This window comes from Canis lupus, chromosome 7, assembly GCF_011100685.1.
Source record: "Canis lupus familiaris isolate Mischka breed German Shepherd chromosome 7, alternate assembly UU_Cfam_GSD_1.0, whole genome shotgun sequence".
In the NCBI taxonomy this organism is placed as follows: Eukaryota; Metazoa; Chordata; class Mammalia; order Carnivora; family Canidae; genus Canis; species Canis lupus.
The window spans coordinates 43,385,214-43,406,597 of record NC_049228.1 but is presented as its reverse complement, the minus strand read 5'-3'; the positions used below and the strand labels follow the sequence as shown (position 1 = coordinate 43,406,597).

At 49.7% G+C, this 21,384-nt stretch overlaps 2 protein-coding genes, 1 long non-coding RNA gene and 1 other non-coding gene across 4 annotated transcripts; 2 read left to right on the top strand and 2 right to left on the bottom strand.

Annotated features, from left to right (window-relative positions):
- The first annotated feature begins 5,732 nt into the window (after positions 1–5,732).
- Positions 5,733–7,192, top strand: SNAPIN (SNAP associated protein). Its single transcript, XM_038543306.1, has 4 exons — positions 5,733–5,919; positions 6,118–6,164; positions 6,255–6,373; positions 6,544–7,192. Exons 1-4 carry the CDS (start codon positions 5,777–5,779, stop codon positions 6,643–6,645), a joined length of 411 nt encoding a protein of 136 aa, XP_038399234.1. The 5' UTR covers positions 5,733–5,776; the 3' UTR covers positions 6,646–7,192.
- A 98-nt stretch (positions 7,193–7,290) lies between these two features.
- On the bottom strand, positions 7,291–14,717 carry ILF2 (interleukin enhancer binding factor 2). Its single transcript, XM_038543297.1, has 14 exons — positions 14,604–14,717; positions 14,306–14,365; positions 14,171–14,213; positions 13,726–13,830; positions 13,370–13,447; positions 12,319–12,421; positions 11,663–11,728; positions 9,814–9,930; positions 9,254–9,332; positions 8,874–8,961; positions 8,415–8,476; positions 8,225–8,339; positions 7,937–8,027; positions 7,291–7,787 (listed from the first exon to the last, which is right to left on the bottom strand). The coding sequence occupies exons 1-14, from the start codon at positions 14,606–14,608 to the stop codon at positions 7,627–7,629; spliced, it is 1,173 nt and encodes a 390-aa protein (XP_038399225.1). The 5' UTR covers positions 14,609–14,717; the 3' UTR covers positions 7,291–7,626.
- Positions 14,718–14,937: 220 nt separating this feature from the next.
- TRNAM-CAU lies at positions 14,938–15,009 on the top strand. Its single transcript has one exon. It is a non-coding gene; the product is annotated as a tRNA-Met (tRNA).
- A 1,746-nt stretch (positions 15,010–16,755) lies between these two features.
- On the bottom strand, positions 16,756–21,210 carry LOC119872577. The gene is made up of 3 exons (XR_005362402.1): positions 20,591–21,210; positions 18,912–18,965; positions 16,756–17,263 (listed from the first exon to the last, which is right to left on the bottom strand). It is a non-coding gene; the product is annotated as an uncharacterized LOC119872577 (long non-coding RNA).
- Positions 21,211–21,384: the final 174 nt, after the last annotated feature.

Below are 21,384 nucleotides of genomic sequence, written 5' to 3'. Positions count from 1 at the left end.
AGGAAGGAGGTTTTTTTTTTTTTTTTTTTAATTTTTATTTATTTATGATAGTCACAGAGAGAGAGAGAGAGAAGCAGAGACATAGTCAGAGGGAGAAGCAGCCTCCATGTACCAGGAGCCCGATGTGGGATTCGATCCCGGGTCTCCAGGATCGCGCCCTGGGCCAAAGGCAGGCGCCAAACCGCTGCGCCACCCAGGGATCCCAAGGTTTTTTTTTTTTTAAGATTTTATTTATTCGTGAGAGACACAGGCAGAGGGAGAAGCAGGCTCCATGCAGGGAGCCCAACATGGGACGCGATCCTAGGGCTCCAGGTCCATGTCCTGAGCCAAAGGCAGATGCCCAACCGCTAAGCCACCCAGGCATCCCAGGAAGTTCATTCCCAGCAGTGGGCACAAGGAACTCCCTACCAGCCCCAGACACTCCTGCTCAGTGCAGTTGTCCTCTCCTGAGCCCTGTGACCATTTTTGCGACCCTCAATCTGAGTGTCCAGGGTAGAGAAGGTCAAGGATATTGAGCCCGGTTACTGGGTCATCCTTTTGCTCTTCAGCTACCATCTGCCAAGGGTTTGCTGTGCAGACACTGACCCAGCTGTTTGTTAGGAAGATTGGAGCCCATCTGCCTCAGTGGAGCAGGTAACTCCATCTGTGCGTTTAAGCCTCACATTAGGTGCAAAGAGGTTTTTTGTTGTTGTTGTTAAGTTTTTAAAGGGATCTTGGGATCACAGAAAAGAGATTAGAGCTGGACCTTGAGGGCAGCCCTGGTGGCACAGCGGTTTAGAGCTGCCTGCAGCCTGGGGTGTGATCCTGGAGACCCTGAATCGAGTCCCACGTCAGAGTCCCTCTGCCTGTGTCTGCCTCATTCCCTCTCTGTGTCTCTATGAATAAATAAAATCTTTAAAAAAAAAAAAAAGCTGGACCTTGAAAGTCACAGTTTGGGGCACCTGGGTGACTCAGTGTGTTAAGCATTGCACTTGATCTCTGCTTTTTTTTTTTTTTTTTAAGATTTATTTATTCAGAGAGAGAGAGAGAGAGAGGCAGAGAGAGAAGCGGGCTCCATGCAGGGAGCCTGACGTGGGACTCGATCCCTGGTCTCCAGGATCACGCCCCAGGCTGCAGGCGGCGCTAAACCGCTGTGCCACCACCACCGGGGCTGCCCTCTGCTCCTATCTTTTTTTTTTTTTTTTTTTTTTTATGTTCTGTCTCCCTTTCTGATATTTCCCACTCATTTCTTCTCCTATCTTGATGAGGGTCGTGAGTTCAAGCCGCACACTGGGCCTAGAGCCTACTTAAGAAGTCAGGAGAGGGGATCCCTGGGTGGCTCAGTGGTTTAGCGTCTGCCTTTGGCCCAGGACATGATCCTGGAGTCCCAGGATCAAGTCCCACATCAGGCTCCCTGCATGGAGTCTGCTTCTCCCTCTGCCTATGTCTCTGCCTCTCTCTCTCTCTCTCTTTCTCTCTCTCTCTCTTTCTGTGTCTCTCATGAATAAATAAATAAAATCTTAAAAAAAAAAAAAAGTCAGGAGAGTTTCACAGAAGAGTAAGAATCTCCCAAGCACAGAAGCCTAAATGTGAGTTGCCTGCTGGGGAGGGAGTGTTCAGTGGGCCTCCATGCCAGGGTGGGAGGCAAGACACAAGGTCATGTAGTCTGGAGCCCACCTGTCTGCTAAAGAGCTTGGGTTTCATGCTTTGGGTAATGGGGAGTCTGCAAATTTTCAAGGAAGCTCGTGGGATGATGTACATACACATGATGCTGGGAGACCCTGTGGCTGTCGGGTTGGTGTGACCACTGGAGCGGGCTTGAACCTGCTCAGTGCAATGTGGCTGTGGAGAAGCCCACACCCTCAACGGTTTCCGCAGGGACATCTGGGCATCGGTCAGACACAAAGAGGCAGTTGGAGCAGCCCAAGCAAGCTGCCTGTCCCCATGGTGACCCCATGATGTCTGATCTGGAACCAATGGCAGCACTGCTGCCCACGGTCCAGTCGAGCCTCCACCACTGCTTCCCACTCCTACGGCCTCATACCCTAGAAGGTGCCAGGCCTCCAGGTAAGAGCAGTTGGCTGAGGATCAGGCCCCCACATCTCCCTCCCCTCTCAGGGATTTCCTGAGGTCTCGTTACTAAGCCCTGACAGCAGGGCTATGCCCAGACCAGCACCATAAGCCAGGCCCAAGAAGCTGGGACCTGGGACAAGGGCCTGGCCTCTGTCCCCTCTCCTCTTCCTACGAGCTGTCCTGTCCAGCCCTCTGAAGCCTAAATGCCCTTCCCCCAGTTTCCCAGGCAATGTGGGAGGGGCAAGGGGGCCCCATCCTCCATTTCTCTGGGCTCTGGGGACCTCTTAAGGATTCACTCCCCACAAACACAGACGCAGTTGACAGGGTCTTGAGTTCTGACCCAGGACCTCCAGATACCATCTCCAGGCTCCTGGTGTGTGGGACAGGTGTTGAGCTGCCACTGGCTGCCCTCTACTGTGGGAGTGGGCTCTCTGGCCTGCCCTTCACTCTGATCAGTGAGGGTCCTGACTGACCACATGGCCCAGGGGCAAAGGACAGCAGGATAGGGGGACCTGAGGGTGGAGACAGAGGCCAAGACGGCCATGGGGCCTGTGATAGCGGTAACAGTCCTCGGTCATGGTCCTCTAACTGTGTCGGGCAGGCTGGCCAGGAGGCCCCAGGAAACCTCTTTAAAGTATTCACTTGATTCTCTATTTAGGATTGATTTATTGGATTTCTTTGCCCTTTAGTGTAAGATGGTTATCAGCTAAATATTTATACCTATCTGTGGTGTGATCTTGTGGTTTATAATAAGAAACGTGTATTTGGTCCTCATCCCCTTCCTGGCACAGAGCTCCTAAAACCCATGGAATTTCCTGTGATAAGAGCTCTAAAGGTGTCTTTTGTTATGCTAAGGAGGTGGCTCCAAAAGCCCCTAGGTAGCCTAAGGATGGAGGCTGCTTGCCAGGGGAACCAACCTGTGATTGGAGCCCCCCCAACCCAGACCTCCAAGACAAGAGACGGGCTGGAGGTCCAGTCCATCACCAGTGGCCAGTGACTTAATCAATCATGCCTCTGGAATGAACCCTCCATAAAAACCCAGAAGACAGGGTTCTGAGGGCATCCTGTTGGTGAGCACGGAGATGTGGGGAGAGTGGTCCCCCCGGAGGGCGTGGGAGCTCTGTGCCCCTTCCCACACGTGTACCCCTCTGCATTGGAGCTAGATCCTTTTATAATAAACCGGCGCTCCAGTAAGGAAAATGCTTCTCTGTGACCCATAAGCCACTGCAGCAAAATAACTGAGCCCAAGGCAGGGGCTCTGGGGACCTCCAGGCTACAGCTGATCAGCCAGAAGCACAGGTGACAGGCTGGGCTTGCCTGTGACTGGTATCTGAAGGGGGACAGCCATCGTGTGGGACTCACTTAACCTGGGGGATCCGGTGCTGTCTCAGGTGAGGTAGGGCCAGGACTGAGTTCTCAGATCCCAAAAGACCTTGGAATAAGATGTGCACACAGTGGAAAAGCTACCTGGACGTCTTGGGCGAAATGAGTTCTTCCAAAATGCCCTAAAGCTTTCTCCTTTGCATTTTACCTCTTAAATTCTGCTTAAACCTGTTTAATGCACATGTTCCAAAGGAGTCACTTAGGTTGTCACCAGACCTGGACTTTATACCTGACCAAATGGCAGTTTCCCTCCCCCAGAAACTCAGTCTTAACTGGTCAGTCGTGATTATCCTGGTCAGCACCTGTCAGGAGCCCGCCACCCCCCACACCCCTACCCCATGCCCAAGAAGGTGAGGTCATCTGCAGACCCCTCTGCTTTTCCCCCCCAAGGGAAGGGGACCTAGCCTGGAGCAATCCTTCTGTTTCTTTTGCTGATAACTCTTTACCCCACCCTCCCCCCTACAAAACCCTTCCAGTCTGTATGGCTCTCCAGAGTTGCCCTCTCCTGCCTGATTCATGACCTGCTTTAAAAAGCCAATTAGATCTCCAGATTCGTTAAGTTGAAATTTTGCTCTTTAACAAACTGAAAGCACATCCTCTAAAGGAATTTCATTTCTGGAGAAAGCCAGGTTAGCAACCAGAGAGAGGAGATTCAAGGAACCTGAAGAGATAACAGGCCAGGCCTCTGCAGCCTTCCCACACTCCTCAGCGCTGCCAGGGCCAGGCAGGACTCCACCTCAGCTTCTGACCCCTTATTTGTAAGCAGGAATCCTGCAGTCTGACTGGTGAGCCCAGATATGGGGTTTGTGGGGGCAGCTGCTCTCCAGAAGGCCTTCTGCCAGCTCTCCCCATTTCCACCCCCATCCCTGTGCTGATCCTTCCTTCCTCTCTGCCATTGAAGCATCATAGGGTTCCCTCAACCAAATTCTGATCTCCCAGAAAGCAGGGTGGATGAGCAAATTCCTGTCCCCTATCTGTGATGAAGTTTTGGAATATAAGTGAGGCCTGGAGCCAACGACCAAGAAAGAATTCTTGAGACATCTTTGGTGCAAAATGGTGGTTTTATTAAAGCCCTGGGATGGGACCCGCGGGCAGGAAGAGCTGCTGCCCTGGGGATGTGAGGGGTGGCTGCTTATATACCCGGGAGTTGGAGGGGTTTGGCGATAGCGTACTCTCTGAGGAATCTTGGGAGCAAGGTTTCCAGGACCTTGAGGGGGCTAGCTGTGGTTGGGGAAAGGTCACTTATTACCGTCTAATAAACGCTGAGTCATGAGACCCTTCAGATGGATATGGGTGGGCCATGTGCTTGGCGGATGACTGCCAACATGTATCTTGGGGGGTAGAGATAAAGGAAATTGCTGAAGGAATTTTTATATGTTAAGGTAGACTTCCAGCCTCCTGGGGTTCCGGCTAAGATTGCCTTTTGCCCTCAGCAAAGTATGAACATTGAGGCAGTGGAGTCCGTAGAGGAATGTCCCTTTGCCTGTTTCAAGGACTTGTCAATGTGCTGCCCCAGGCTTGTGCCTTGTCCTCAGCTACCCCTGTGTTCCCCCATCATTAGGACCTGACTCTAGGGCCCCTCCCCCAATCAGGACCCTCTGAAAACCCTGACCACCCATCCCACTGCCCCACCCAGGCTCTGGACAAAGGGCATGGTGTGGCTGTACCCCGTGCCAATGCAGCTTCTCCCTGTGCATGGTCCTCAGGACCTATCCTGACCCATGGCCAGCAAAGAGGGGGCAGGTCAACCTAAAATCTCCTATGGCCTCTATGGGCAAGCCAAGAACTGAAGGCCACGGTTCTAACTCTGTAACCAGCAGGGAGGGAAGGCTTCTACACCAAAGACTTTGTGCCCTGATGCCTGGAATTCGATAAACACTTATTTTTTATTATTATTTTTTTTTTATGACAGTCACAGAGAGAGAGAGAGAGAGAGGCAGAGACACAGGCAGAGGGAGAAGCAGGCTCCATGCACCGGGAGCCCGACGTGGGATTCGATCCCGGGTCTCCAGGATCGCGCCCTGGGCCAAAGGCAGGCGCTAAACCGCTGCGCCACCCAGGGATCCCTTTCTCTGGGTCTTTTGCTATAAATATAAACTTTACATCAGTGAGGTGTCAGAATGCTCTTTTTTCTAAGCTTCAAACCCAGCTTTTTTTTTTTTTCTTTAAACCCAGATCTGGAGGACCCGGACCCCGGCCCCGCCCGCGGAGGCGCGGTTTCCCGGAAGTCCCCAGGCCACGTCCCGCCGGCAGCTCCCCGGCGCCCCCCGGCGGCGCACTTCAGCGCAACTCCAGTTCCCGGCGGCCCGCGCGGCAGTTCCCGGCGGAAGGGCTGCTCGTGATGGCGGCGGCTGGTTCCGCCGCAGTGTCTGGGGCAGGGACCCCTGTGGCGGGTCCCGCAGGCCGTGACCTCTTCGCCGAGGGGCTCCTCGAGTTCCTGCGACCGGCCGTGCAGCAGCTGGACTCTCACGTCCACGCCGTCAGGTCCGAGACGGAGGGGCGGGGCGGGGCCGCTCCGCGGGTTGTCCGGGGGCGGGGGCGGGGTGGCCCGGAAGCGGCGGGGCCTGCGTCGGAAGGGGCGGTGGGGCTGGCGGGAAGGCGCGCGTGGTGGCGGCGTCTTCCGGCGCTAGGGGAAACCCTAGGGAGTGGGCTTTCCAGTGTGGGCCTCGTCCCTCTTCGCAGAGAGAGCCAGGTGGAGCTCCGGGAACAGATCGACAACCTAGCCACTGGTGAGTAAGCGCCCCGCACCCTCGGGGCCTTGGGCTGAGGTGACCGCGGGGCCTCCATCCGGTGTCAGCGGCTCCCTCCTTCCACCCCAGAGCTGTGCCGAATCAACGAGGACCAGAAAGTGGCCCTAGACCTCGACCCCTACGTGAAGAAGCTGCTGAACGCGCGGCGGCGAGTCGTCCTGGTCAACAATATTCTGCAGAACGCGCAGGTAAATCGTCTCCCCGAGCTGCGAAAGCAGAGGGAGCGGCCTGCGAGGGCTGGCCCGAGCAGCCCCCTGCTCCCCCGTATTGGCTCGCGTCCTGGATGGAGCGAGCCTGGGGGCACAGGGAGCGCCAGGTCTTCCACGGTGCAGTCAGCGTCCCACATCTTGTCTCCTAGGAACGGCTGAGGCGGCTAAACCACAGCGTTGCCAAAGAAACAGCCCGCAGAAGGGCCATGCTGGATTCAGGACTTTACCCCCCTGGCTCCCCAAGCAAGTAACCGGCAGGAAGAGGGAACCCGAGCTGCCCTCTGGCCTGCCCTGTGTCCTCCGGGGCGCCCGCAGACCTCAGGACATGGAGAAGGCAGCCCCGGCGGGTGTTGGAAGCATTTATATCTTACCCGTGTAGAGCGGGACTCAAGATCCCAAAGGATTATGGCTCTTTCTTTCTTCCAAGAGTGAGCTGAGGCTTCTACACATTCACTTGATCTTAGCCAAAAGGCCGAAAAGCGATGCCTCTACACATTCAAAGTCCAACTCCTCTGCCTTCAGCCCTCGTTAATGAGGCGCTTCCTGGGTTGCATGTTCTCTGACTAGTTTTCCTTTATTTATAGAGGATTTGGAGAAGAGGGCAGGCAAAGTCATGGGAATGACTTCTGCCTACCCTCGTATTGATTGCACTTGGCTTGAATATAGTGGCAGTATTTCTAGAACCATTTAATTAAATAAATTCTTAAACAGTGTTCTTACTTTACTCTGGTATATGGAAAGGTTCCAAGAGTCTTCGTGCATTAATTCTAATAAAGCTTTAAATTGTGATCTAGCGTTTACGATGAAAAGACTCAAGTATCCTTTTCACTGAAGACTATGGAAAGCAAAAAAAAAAAAAAGGTTGCCAGATGCCAAGGAAAAACAAGACCCAAGAGCCCTACTAGGAAGTATTTTAATCATTTTTCTTAGAAAAAAAAAAATCCAGACACTTAACAGTTCACAACATTTCAACAACAAAGTACTGGTTGGAGAGGTTTTCAAGAACTGGGTTTTCTGAAGTCTTAGGAGAAAGGCTGGTATTGTTTCACTATACATGGATGGCATATGTCATAAATGGAAGACTTCTGGCTACTGAGCCAATCAGAACCCAGTGGAATGACACTTCCTGTCTCCTCTATCCCTCAGAAATGCCCCCTTATTAAAGCCAGGAGCAATTAACTTAGGCTGCAGTCTTCCCCTTGGACAAGAAAGGGGGTGAAGAGAAAGGAAGGTCACTCTTGAGTCTCCATGCTTTCCTCTTCCTCTCCTTGAGGTGGTTCTTCCGTATTCTCCTCCTCTTCTTCTCCTTCCTTCTTCTCTGGTGGCTTCTCATAAGCTTTTTCTGAAGGTGTCACTATCACTCCATCCCAGGTAGATATTTCAGAAGCAAGATCTAGAAAAGAAAAAGTGATTTCAGGCCAAGTAGCCCAGCATACAATTAGTGATCTACACAGTGGAAATACCAAGACTATCTGAGTAGTGCAATGCTGCTTTACAGACCACAGAGTAGCATTAACAACCCTTGATGCAGTGATCACTCACAGCTGGCATCACCCTCCTGGCCAAGAATCTTCCGAAAACCACCATGTGAGAGGATACGGACCAGAGTCTGAGCTGTATAGCACACCATGTCCTGAAGGAGAACCAAGTGAGGATAAACAAGGTGAATCAAAATAACATTCTCATGAAAATAAAGATGAAGACAACTTTAATTTCAAGACCAAAGTCTGAGAACCCCCAAATCCGGACCCCTAAAGACATTCCCTTTGCATTCTGACCTGGAGATTCAAAAGTGGGTCACAACAGACTGTATCTGAGCCGTCCAAATACCTGTTGTTCCAGAGTCATGACTGTGTGTACTCTAAAGTTGCCACTTTCACAGGGGTCAGTGATTCCCACTGACCCTGGCAAGAACAGTCCTGCAGCCAGAATCTGTAAGCAACGCCTGAAACACAAGAACATTGAAAGAACAGACAAGACCACATATATCCAGCCCCAGACCCAAAACAGCATGTTTTACCTGTATGCCACATTTAGGGCCAAAGGCTGTCTGGTGGGATTGTTCATCACAGCATAGTGCCCCTGAAAAATAAACAATCTGGTTGGTGTCCTATAAACAGGACAAATCTAGCCAAGCAAACTGAGACCCCAAATCATCACAGAGAAAACTGGTTACTACGGCCTAGCTACAATGTTTAGAAGCAATTATGAAATGGTTGCTCCTTCAGTAACTTCCTTCCATTATCACATTATTAAAATGACATCAGTAATGAAAAGGCATAGTGGCATCAATTACTCCTTCAACTGAATATTCCAAAAACCCAACAGTAATTACTAAACATTTGAGTATTTACTGGATTACTTGTCCACCACGAAAATTTATTTTCAGATTCACCAAATTTCAGACCCTGATAGGTTTCAGAATAACTACTGTTAAAGAGGGATGATCAGAAACTCCCAACTGCCCTTGTTAACTTACGAGTAGGTCAAGGATCCAGGGTGTGAGTGGCTCAAAGCCAGGAAAACGAATCCTCAGGTCCTTCAGCAGTCTAATGAGAACTTTAACTCTGAAGATAAGAGGGACCGAGGCATTAAAAGTAGTAAGATCATGTATTTCCACCCCTGAGGTACAGAGCTAATGCTACTTCCAAAACTATACATTCTGTTTCTCTCAGTCTAAATTTGTTTAAAGTTTAAAAAAAAAAAAAAAAACAAATTATAGCCAAAAAAGTTCTGAGAGAGGTAGTATGGGAGATCTTGCTACTACTTATTACTAATACAATTAGAAGGATTAGATTATTTTAAACGAAAAAAAAAAAAAAGAAGGATTAGATTATTTTAACTCAAATAAGGACTCACGTGGACTGAGAAGCATTTTCCTCAAACCAGCGGGCATGTCTGATGGCTGCTAAGGCACTCTGCAACACCTTGATATCCACTATAAGACAAATACAATAAGCTACGATGAAACACTCCTGTTATTAAGTGAACATTTCGACCCCATTAGCATAGTTCAAAATCTTGGAAGGAGACAGGGTAACTTCCTAACTTCTTAAACCACCCCATATTTCTCAGATTAGCGAATCACTTGTCCAAAAATCACACTATTCCTCCCCCAAACCAAATTTATAAGCATGCAAGATCTACCACTTTCCCAGAGAGCCTACACCCTCCATAAATATTTCTTCAATCCTTAAGTCCTGCACTCCAGTTGCTTTCTTGGCTATCCCATTTGACAGTTTCACTAACAACCTGGTAAAACGGTCTCCAAATTCCAGAGGGAAAGTCTGGGGATCAATCTAGGTCCAGAAGGTTTCACATGGAATAGCAACAAGCTAATAAGTAAACTCAAATGCAATCTTATGTACCATGTTTTGAATTTCCCAACTATCCCAGCAACGGAAAAAAAAAGAACTAACAATGGAGTTCTGGGTCCAGTTTTCGGAGATTGGGTGGCACTGTTGTAATGAGAATCTTCACTGTAGCATCAGAAGAACTGATCTCAAAGCCAGTTTCATTGGTCAGCATGGTTAAAACTGAAAGAAAGTAAAAGACTATAACTTTCCTATTTCCTTTACACGACCAGAGATAAATCTACAGTGGGAATAAGGGAACAGATAGGTTTTAAGCCCCGTGTGTGGCAGAGTCTGCTTGTCCCTCTCCCGCCCCCTCTGCTCCTTCTTCCCTGTGAAGGAACTCTCAAATAAAATAAATAAAAACGTTAAAAAAAAAATTGCAAGAGTCCAGAATGAGGATTCAGAATACAATTTTTAAAGTAACAGAGATGGGGGACCTGGCTGGCTCAATTACTAGAACATGAGAATCTTGATCTTTAGAGTATTAGTTCAAACCCCATGTTGGGTGTAAAACTTACTTAAATAAACTTAAAAAAAAAAAAAAAAAAGGGCACCTAGGTGACTCCGTGGTTGAGTGTCTGCCTTTGGCTCAGGTCGTGATCCTGAAGTCTCAGGATTGAGTCCCACATCGGGCTCCCTGCATGGAGCCTGCTTCTCTATCTGTCTCTCTCATGAATAAATATTTTATTTATTTTTTTAAAGATTTTATTTATTTATTCATGACAGACCCTGAGACAGAGAAGCAGACACAGGCAGAGGGAGAAGCAGGCTCCATGCAGGGAGACCCAAGCGGGACTCGATCCCGGGTCTCCAGAATCAGTCCCTGGCCTGAAGGCAGCGCCAAACCACTGGGCCACTGGGGCTGCCCTAAATATTTTAATAAAGTAATAAAAAACATAAAAAGCAGGAGCGCCTGGGCGGATCAGGTTACGTGTCTTACTCTTTTTTTTTAATTTATTTATGATAGGCACACAGAGAGAGAGAGAGGCAGAGACACAGGCAGAGGGAGAAGCAGGCTCCGTGCACTGGGAGCCCGACGTGGGATTCGATCCCAGATCTCCAGGATCGCACCCTGGGCCAAAGGCAGCACCAAACCGCTGCGCCACCCAGGGATCCCACATCTTACTCTTAATTTTAGCTCAGGTCATGATCTCAGAGTTGTGGGATGGAGGCCTGCATCTGGCTCTCCACTCAGCACTTAATCAGCTTGTCCCTCTGTTCCTCCTCCTGCTCTAAATAGATAAAATCCTAAAAAAAAAAAAAAAAAAAAAAAAAAAAAAAACAACTAGGGGTGCCTGGGTGGCTCAGCTAGTTAAGCATCTGCCTTCAGTTCAGGGCAGGATTCCAGAGTCCTGGGATCCAGCCCAGCATCGGGCTCCCTGCTGAGCAGGGAGCCTACTTCTCCCTGACCCTCTGCCCCTCCCCCTCCCTCCTTATGCATGTGTGGGTGCACTTGAGCTGTCAAGTAAATAAAGTCTTTAAAATATATACATATAGGGATCCCTGGGTGGCGCAGCGGTTTGGCGCCTGCCTTTGGCCCAGGGCGCGATCCTGGAGACCCTGGATCGAATCCCACGTTGGGCTCCCGGTGCATGGAGCCTGCTTCTCCCTCTGCCTGTGTCTCTGCCTCTCTCTCTCTCTCTCTATGTGACTATCATAAATAAATAAAATTAAAAAAAATTTAAAAAAAAAATATATATATATACATATATATATATATATATATATAAAGTAAAAGTAAAAGAGATGAACAGGATCTTAAACACTGGAGATCAGTGGCAAAAATTTCCCCAACACTGTACTCTGCATTCACTCCTCCTTCTAGCCTGATCTGGCTTTATTAAAAGTGTCCTTGTAGTTACAGACCTGCCTCCTATGACCATTAAATACATGTTCAGCAACAAACTCAAACCTTCAGAAGGATCCTGTGCTCTCAGGCTTTCCACAACTTTGTTCCCTAGGGCAGCAACAGCTTCCACTAGATTGAGAGAAAAGGACATCGTGAATATTATAATGATTTCTAGACATTCTATACATGTCTATACCACTCCACATTCTGATTTCTGCCCCACAGGCAAGGCTGGAGCAAAGGTAAGCAAGAATTAACACTTTTACAAGGGAAACTAGCACCTGAACACAAAAACTGGAAGACTCAGGGAACAGGATACCTCCTAGACCCACACCCTTATTTTTTATAGTACGGTTTCTCATCAATGGCACAAATGCCACTTGGGGCTGGATAATTCTTTGAGGGCTGAAGGGCAGAATATGTCCTATGCACTGTAGGATGCTTAGCATCATCCCTGATCTCTAATTCCTTTATTGCCAGTAGCCCAAACTGTGTCTAGACACTGCCAAATAGTCCATGGAAGAAAAAAATCACCAATTGAGAAACACTACCCTTTAGTAACAGCCATACATTCTTTCAGACACACAGTCCAGACCTTGTCCCTTATTACCCCAACACACGTTAAAAAATGACCTTTCTCACAAGAAATTTGGGCTTTGAAGACACCTATGCCTCAAACTCAACTTTCTGCTCCTGTGGCCAGAAAGAGATGCACTCACATGTTGGCAGAATCTTTAGGATTACCACCAGGTCAGCCACATTGTGTCCTGTAGTCATTGTTCCTTTTTTATAGGATCCCACCTGTCGCACTTCTTCAATTTGCTGTTGGAAAAGGGATTGGGAGATGCAGAAGTGAAAAAGACTATCTAGAGGGGCCTGGGTGGCTCAGTCAGTTAAATGTCTGAGTCTGACTTTGGCTCCAGTAGTGGTCTTGGGGTCCTGGGATCAGTCAGGCTCCCGGCTCAGCAGGGATTCTGCTTGTCCCTCTTCCTTTGCCCCCCCCCCCGCCCAATCCACACGTGCTTACTCTCAAATAAGTAATAAAACCTTAAAATTAATAAAGGACTGCCTAGTTCTTCTCAGAACTCAATTACAACACAATTATTACCCAGGTTTATTTTATTTTTTTTAAATGTTTATTTATTTATGATAGTCACAGAGAGAGAAAGAGACACAGGCAGAGGGAGAAGCAGGCTCCATGCACCGGAAGCCCGATGTGGGATTCGATCCCGGGTCTCCAGGATCGCGCCCTGGGCCAAAGGCAGGCGCCAAACCCCTGCGCCACCCAGGGATCCCATTACCCAGGTTTAGAAGTAGCAGAAGTCAAATCATAAAATAACCACATGGAGATGCCTGGGTGGCTCAGTGGTTTAGCCTCTGCCTGTGGCTCAGGGCAAGATCCCAGGGTCCTAGGATCCAGTCTCACATCAGGCTCCCTGCAGGGACCCTGCTTCTCCCTCTGCCTGTGTCTCTGCCTCTCTCTCTCTCTCTCTGATTGATAGATAGATAAATAAAATCTTTAAAATAATCTATCAACCGATCAATCAATCTACCCCATGAAGAGCCTAATACACGGCTAGCTGATAACACTGATACAAGTCTTGTCCCCAAGATCACCACCACAAAGGGATCCCACTGTACTTTCCTTCCCATCTTAGGCTTGGCTTTGGCGAATAAGTAACTGAAGACTTAAGAGACAGGAGGAGCGAAGGAAACACTACCCACACCACTAAGGCTGCCCTTTCCAATGATTAAATCACTAAAACTCACCACTTCGAATGTCCCTGGAGCCACAATCAAATTGTCAATCACATTGTTGATTTTTGTCACCAGAGAAAGGATAGATGCCTGAAAAACAGCAGGAAACAAAGATACCCTAAAGTGAAAAATTATAAGCAACTTCTCAGAGTTGGGGTATTTTTCCATAACTTTTTGACCTAAAGACGCATCCCTGAATAAAAACATAAATGCACATGGAATCTGTTGATATAATCTTGTGACACTCTCCCTGTACCCACAGTGAGAAATGAGATCAGCTGAGCCTCTGCGGAGTATAGGCTCTGGTAACAGCAACCTGGGTGGGAGGTTTTTAGAGAAATCTCAGGGAGAAAGCCCAAGAAGTAGACCTGTTCAGCAGAATTAGGAGCAAGGTCCTGATTCCTCTTCAGCAAGGCCTCACTGAACGAAGTTTCGTCAGGCGCTGGCTTGACCCGGGGGAAAGCCATCTCACACTAAGGCACAAAGAAACGACATGCTATTTACAAAAAATACTTGTTTTTACTCGTTAAGGTACTCAAACCAGAGTACTTGCTGGAAGGACCAGCCATCGTTTAAGTTCTCATTGCGCTACAGAAACAGATACACCAAAGAGGGCATTCATCATCCAGAGCAGAGACCACAGTCCTGTTAGCGCCCACAGGAGCCCCGTGAGCACACGGGCTTTGCAGGCGACCCGAAACCCTGCTGCTTCCTGCCGGCCCGAGCTCCCCGTGAACCCCGCGCACCCGCGGCGAGGCACGGGGTTCCAGGGCACTCGAGGTCAACGAGGGTCAAAAGGAGCTAGTTACTCACCAGATAGAAATCAAATGGAATATGTGGCACAAACGGCCGGAACCTGAAAGAGGAAAAGGGATCCCCGTTACTCCTCAGCCAACTCTCACCGCGAGCGGTGCCTCTGGCTGGCGGGCACTGGGGACCGGCACTCACCCGCCTCCTGGGCCTCCTCGGGACCCGAAGCGCCCGCCGCGCCCTCGTCCTCGGTCACCCCTAGGAAGGCAGACATTCCCGGAGGTCTTCGCTGCGTCCAAGGCACCGCCACCGCGCCGAGCTCCCCGCTCCCAGGGCCCGGGCTCCAACCGCGCGTCCGGGGGACGTACACCCCGGGATTCCCGGAGCCGTCGCCCCAGGTCAAGGCCAGTCCGCCCGCCGCCCGGCCCCCGGCCCCCGGCCTGCCCAATCCTCGGCCCCTGGGCTCCGCCCGCCGCCTTCCCGCCCCGGCCCTTACCTCATGGCGCCCTAAGCCCCGAACAATGGAAGCCACCCTAACCGCCCCTCGCCTCGGAGGAGCAGACACCAGAGACGCGGCTGGCCGGAGCGTCCCAACAAACTCTGGCCCGATTGGCCCCCGCTCTACGCCGCCGCTAACGCCCATTGGCTTATTTTCGCAGACCGGCCTGCAAGCCAATAAGAAGCGCCTGCTGTGTCAGAAATTAGCCAATAAGAACAGATTTCACAGTAACAACCTTTTTTTTTTTTTTTAAGGCAGGCACTAGGTGGCGCGGTGCAAAAATGACTGGACAGAGCTTCGTCTAGGATGCTGAGAGGCTAACGACACCAGTAGCAGAGTGGCGCAGCGGAAGCGTGCTGGGCCCATAACCCAGAGGTCGATGGATCGAAACCATCCTCTGCTATAAGGTGTTACATCTTTTCCTTGGGTGCTGCACGTACTTTTAGTGCTTATAATCACCTTTTCCTCCCTCAAAAATGCAGCCTTTAGAACCGTTTTTGCCAAAATGCAGTGAAGGGGATGGGAAGGGACTTCAGGCAACGCTACACGCCTGGGCGGGGCTCACCGAAGGCGGGAACCTGAGGCAAGAGAAGCTGATCAGACTCCTATCAGACGGAAAGCCCTGATGACAACGGGTTAGACTAGAGGAGAAACCGAGGCAGCCTTTGAAAGACCCTTCAGGGGCACCTGGGTGGCTCAAGGTGTGATGTCGGGGGTCCTTATATGTATTCCCGCATCAAGCTCCTTGCCTGGAGCCTGCTTCTCCCTCTGCCTGTGTCTCTGCCTCTCTCTGTGTGTCTCTCATGAATAAATAAAATCTTAAAAAAAAAAAAAAAAAAGTTCAGAAAAAGCGCTGAGGGGAGGCTGCAGAGGAGGAGGAACCCGAGTCGCCTGGGGAAGGTCTCGCTCCCCCAGGTTCCCCTCCCTCCGCGACCCCCAGGGCACCTGCCCCCCACCCCCGCCAGGTGGCTCCGAGCGCGCATAGGCAGGCGCTCTTTCTCCCGCCCCCGAGTCGCGGGCAGCCGGTCCCTCCCGGGTCCTTTCTCTCCGGCTTCTCCCCTTCTGCACCGGATACGTTTACTTCACTGCCCGCACGTTTTCTACTTTCAGCAGAGATTTGCGGTCTGTGTGCTTCCCCGCTGGTGGACAGTGTAGGGAGGACTCCGCTGCAGCCCCAGGGTCACACGCGGTGGCTGCTGGGTCACCCACTCAGAGACGGCCAAGCAACATGCAGCACCGCAAGCTTTTCCTCTACTTTAACTGAGTGATGGGCTCCGCCGCGCAACCATCACCCAGGTGAGGACAAAGGACTTGTGTCTGCGCTCCTGACCCTCTGCCCGCCCGACGGGCCACCCCAACTCCGATTTCTGTGAGCACAGGTTGGCTGCGTCTGTTCTCAACTTCACAGGAATGTCTGTACTTTCTGTCCAGTTTCTCTTGCTTGACACGGTTCAAGCCCCTCCCACGTGTTTGCATGTATCAGCAATGTGCCGATTTTAGTTAGGAGTAGCATTCCATGACATCAATTCGTCCACTCCCCTGTAGAGTCCCTCTCCCACGTACTGGGCCCCGGGAACACATTTGGGTTGTTTCCACTTGGGAGCCATTATGAATAAAGCCGCTGGGAACATCTGTGTGCAAGAGTCCTGGGGCCAGTTGCGTGCATTTCTCTTGGTAGGTGTGTATGTATACAGAACTTAAATCCTGTATGTATTTTTTTTCTTTCTCTTTTGTTCTTTCTTTCCTGAGTTCAACATGGGGCTCAAACTCAGGAGCCTGAGATCAAAAGTTGGGGCTCCACAGGCATTTAGCCACCCACGTGCCCCATAATTTTCTCTGGATAAGGAACTCTAGCTTGGAAGTTATTTTCTTTCAGCACATTTGCTATATTAGTTTACTATCTTTGGCCTCCATTTTTGCTGTGAAAAAACTTTTTTTTTTTTTTTTGCCAACCTAATGGTTGCTCCTTTTTTTTTGTTTGTTTGTTTTTATTTATGATAGTCACACAGAGAGGGGGGGGGGGCAGAGGGAGAAGCAGGCTCCATGTACCAGGAGCCCGACGTGGGATTCAATCCCAGGTCTCCAGGATGGCGCCCTGGGCCAAAGGCAGGCGCTAAACCGCTGTGCCACCCAGGGATCCCATGGTTGCTCCTTTGAAGGTAATCAGTCATCTTTTTTTCTATTTTAAATATTTTTTAAAGATTTTATTTTTTATTTATTCATGAGAGAGAGAGAGAGAGAGAGAGAGGCAGAGACGGAACAGGAGTCGGATGTGGGACTCAATTCCAGGACCCCAGGGTCATGACCTGAGTCAAAGGCAGAGGCTGAGCCACCCACGCATCCCTATGTTAAAGATTTTGCCTTTGATTTAATTTCCTGCTATTTCACCCTGGTGGGTTCAAATGTGGACGTCCTTTTTAAAAGATATTTTATTTATTTATTTATGAGAGACACAAAGATAGAGAGACAGGCAGAGGGAAAGGCAGGCTCCTTACAGGGAGTTGGATGCGGGACTCAATCTCTGAATCTGGGATCATACCTTGAGCTGAAGGCAGATGCTCAACCTCTGAGCCACCCAGGCACCCCCAAATGTAGACGTTCTTAATCTTGAGATTTGTTGAACTTCTTGAATCTGTGGCTTTATTCCCCACTCCTTCCTGGGTTCCAAATAAAGGTATGTCAGATTTTTTTCACATCATCCTATCTGTCTCTAACACTCTAAACACATTCCTGTTTAATCTGTGCTTCATTTTGGGTAGTTCCTCCATTCTTTCTTCCAGTGCATTACTCGCTCTTCACTTGAGTCTTACTGTTAAACCTATTGATTGATTCTTAATTTTCTTTTTTTTTTTTTAAGATTTTATGTATTTATTCATGAGAGAGAGAAAGGCAGAGACACAGGCAGAGGGAGAAGCAGGCTCCATGCAGGCAGCCCGATGTGGGACTCGATCCCAGGACTCCAGGATCACGCCCTGAGCCAAAGGCAGACGCTCAACCACTGAGCCACCCAGGCGTCCCCAATTGTGTTTTGTTTTGTTTTGTTTTGTTTTTAATTTAGGGCTGTGAATTTTTTTACTTCTGGTTTACCCAATTCCAAGTCTTCCCTCAGGAGGGCAGCTTTCAGGATCCTAAACCCAAATCAGAAGGTGGTTTTCCAGGTTTCTCATTTTGGGGGACATTTGGACTATAATTTTTGTCTCATTTGCCCCACACAGCTCATTTGCTGCCACCAGTTCCAATCTGCAAACAACCCCAAGATAAAAGCAGTCCTACTACTGGTCTCCCCTCTCTGCTTTCCTGTCTTTCATGTTCTTAACACCAATAATTCCTCACTGTCTTATTAGTGCTGTGAGTTTTCAAAGTACTTCATCTAACATTTTCAGTTGTCTTCAGCTCAGGGATTGGGCAAATTGTTCCATTCATTATTGGAAGAGGGGCTCAATTACTAAATTAGTTTTGAATGTAGTCGTTTCTCCTGAGCTCCACTCCACTAATCCAATAGGCCATTGGACACTTCCACTTGGGGATCTATAGGCACCCCCCCACACACCCAATAAACTAAAATTGTTATCACTCCCCAAAAACCTGCTTTTTCAGCTCTTCAGCAGATGGATCGATGTCACATAAACTTCAATTATGTGTGTATTGTCTTTTCTTCTTGATGTCCAATTGATTCTACTTATAAAATATTTCTCTATAGTCAACAATATTATGCACTTAAAAAGTTGTTAAGAGGGGCACCTGGGATGTAGTTAAGCATCTGCCTTTGGCTCAGGTCATAATCCCAGGGTCCTGGATCATGCCCTACATCCAGCTCCTTGTTCAGCCTCTCCCTCTGCCCCTCCCTGCGCTCATGTTTATCACTCTCTTTTGCTTGCTTACTCTCTCTCAAATAAATAAATAAAATCTTTAAAAAAGGAGGGGCATCTGGCTGGCTCAGTCAGTAGCACATGTAACTCTTGGTCTTAGGGATGACTTTGAGCCCCAAGTGGGGGATAGTTTACTTAAAAAAATAAAGGGGTTAAGGATGCCTGCGTGGCTCAGCGGTGGAGCATCAGCCTTTGGCTCAAGGCTTGATCCCGGGATCCTGGATCCAGTCCCACAACAGGCTCTCTGTGGGGGGCCTGCTTCTCCCTCTGCCTATGTCTCTGTCTCTCTCTCTCTCATGAATAAACAAAATCTTTAAAAAAATAAAACAAAGGGGTTAGTTAAAAACATTTTAAGAGGGTAGATCTCATGTTAAGTGTTGTTAATACACACACAAGGACACAAGGAAACAGTGGAGGTGATGGATATGTTTATTACCTTGATGTGGTGGTGATGCTTCACAGATGTAGTATGTATGTCCAAACTCATCAACTATATAAATAAATATGTATCGTTTATGCCATATCAGTTATACCTCAATAAAACTAATTTTTAAGAATGCCCCCCCCCCCAAAAAAGTGTCCCAATCTCCTATTTATCTCTCTTATCCTCCCATATAGGACAGACATTAGGTCTACCACACAAATGCTTGCATGACCTGCCCTCTACTGCCCTCTCTTGCCTCTCCTAGTCATTCCTGCATGCTTACATCACATCTCTGGACTGAAGACATAAACTCCTACAGCAGCCAGGCAGGTGGAGCACACCGGACAGGGTGGGTAGGAAGGATCTGTAACGGACTAGATTCACCTCAAGGAAGGGATGCAAGACTTATCTATTGCCAGCCCTCTGATATTTCAAGACAAGTCAGAAATCCAAATGTTCATGTGCCATCTGCAGATTTTATTTATTTACTTTGAATAAGCTCTGTGCTCAACTTGGAGCTTGAACTCAGGCCATCAAAGAGTCCCACCCTCAGGGCACCTGGCTCACTCAGTCCGTTAAGCATTAGACTCTTGATTTCGGCTCAGGTCATGATCTGGGGGTCCTGGGGTTGAGTTCTGTGAGGGGCTCTGTGCTCAGTGGGGAGCCTGCTTGAGGTTCTTTCTTTCCCTCTGCCCCTCCTCATCCCATTCTCTCTCACTCTCTCGAATAGGTAAATAAATCTTTAAAAATAAAAAGTAAGGGGATATCTAGGTGGCTCAGTGGTTGAGCATCTGCCTTCAGCTCAGGTGGTGATCCTGGGGTGCGGGGATCGTGTCCTGCATTAGGCTCCCTACAAGGAGTGGTCTTCTCCCTCTGCCTATGTCTCTGCTTCTCCCTCTGCCTATGTCTCTGCCTCTCTGTGTCTCTCATGAATAAATAAATAAATCTTTTAAGGGATCCCTGGGTGGCTCAGCGGTTTGGCGCCTGCCTTTGGCCCAGGGCACGATCCTGGAGACCCAGGATCGAATCCCACGTCGGGCTCCCAGTGCATGGAGCCTGCTTCTCCCTCTGCCTGTGTCTCTGCCTCTCTCTCTCTCTCACTGTGTGCCTATCATAAAAAAAAAAAAAAAAAAAGTTTAAAATAAATATTTTAAAAGCTAATAATAGGGATCCCTGGGTGGCGCAGTGGTTTGGCGCCTGCCTTTAGCCCAGGGTGCAATCCTGGAGACCCGGGATTGAATCCCACGTCGGGCTCCCGGTGCATGGAGCCTGCTTCTCTCTCTGCCTCTCTCTCTCTCTTTGTGACTATCATAAATAAATAAATAAAAATTAAAAAAATGAAAGCTAATAATAAATAAAAATTTTAAAAAGAGTCCCACCCTGACCGAGGCAGCCTGGCACCCCTCATTTGCTGATTTTTAAGTGTAGGCAATTAAGTCAAATATAGAGAAAGAGAATGAATGCAGTCAGAACAAAACATTCCTGCATCTGAAGTTGGTCCCGGGGTATACCATTTGTTCTAGACCATAAGAAAAAATGGTCCCAAAATTCTCCAAAAATTCCAGAAATAGGGAATATACTTCCGTATTCTGCTCTCTGCACAGAATCCCTGTTCATTGTTCTACTCTTGCTGCATTATTTCTCTTAGGAGATTTTCCTGGTCCCAAAGCAAGCAAAAGTTAAATCCTCACCTGGGCCTCTTAGCAGTTTATCCATCTCTGCGCTGCGGTCCTCGGTCAGATCACTCAGTACCACCACTCGTCCCACGCAGGCTCCTCCAAGGCACTACCGTCCGCATACTCACCTTCAGCCCACGCACAGTCGGCGGGCGGGTGTCGCGAAGGGGTCAGTGACCCCTGCCCGCCGCGAGGGGGCGGAGCGGCTCCACAACGGGGACAGGCGGCGGCGGTCAGGACCCCTAACCCGGCGCCCAGTGGATGCCTCCGGTGGTCGTTTCCAGCCCCGTCTCCCGCCGCCACTGCAAATCCCACTTAAATATCCCCCTCAACCCGAAACAAACTCACACTTGCCTTCCGGGAGCGGCTCCGGCGGTCCCCGGTCGTCGTCCCCCGCACCCCAGCTCCCCATCCCTAAACCTGTGTGGGAACTAAGGGTTAACTCCGCCCGGCCGCTGGGTCCCTGTACCCCACGAACCCGCCCGACCCGAAGCTGGGGGGCGGGGGCGGTCCTGGATGAGCCGAGTCACGAGGACCCGGGGCTCCCCCACTTCCACGCCCTTTCCAGAAACCCGCCCCCCTCGCGTCCACCCGCAGGCACACACACTTGCGCACACTCACACCTTTCCTTGCCAAGATCCCCAACAGCACAGCCCCCCCCACGGAGCCAGGGAGGGGGAGGGGCGAGGTGGGGCGCACCGCGGTCCCGCGGCCCCCTCAAGTCCCCTGGGTCCGCTCCCGCGCGCAGCAAGGAGGCCCCCGCCTTGAGCGCGGCTCTCGGAGCCGGAGGGCGTGGAGGGTCCCTGGGG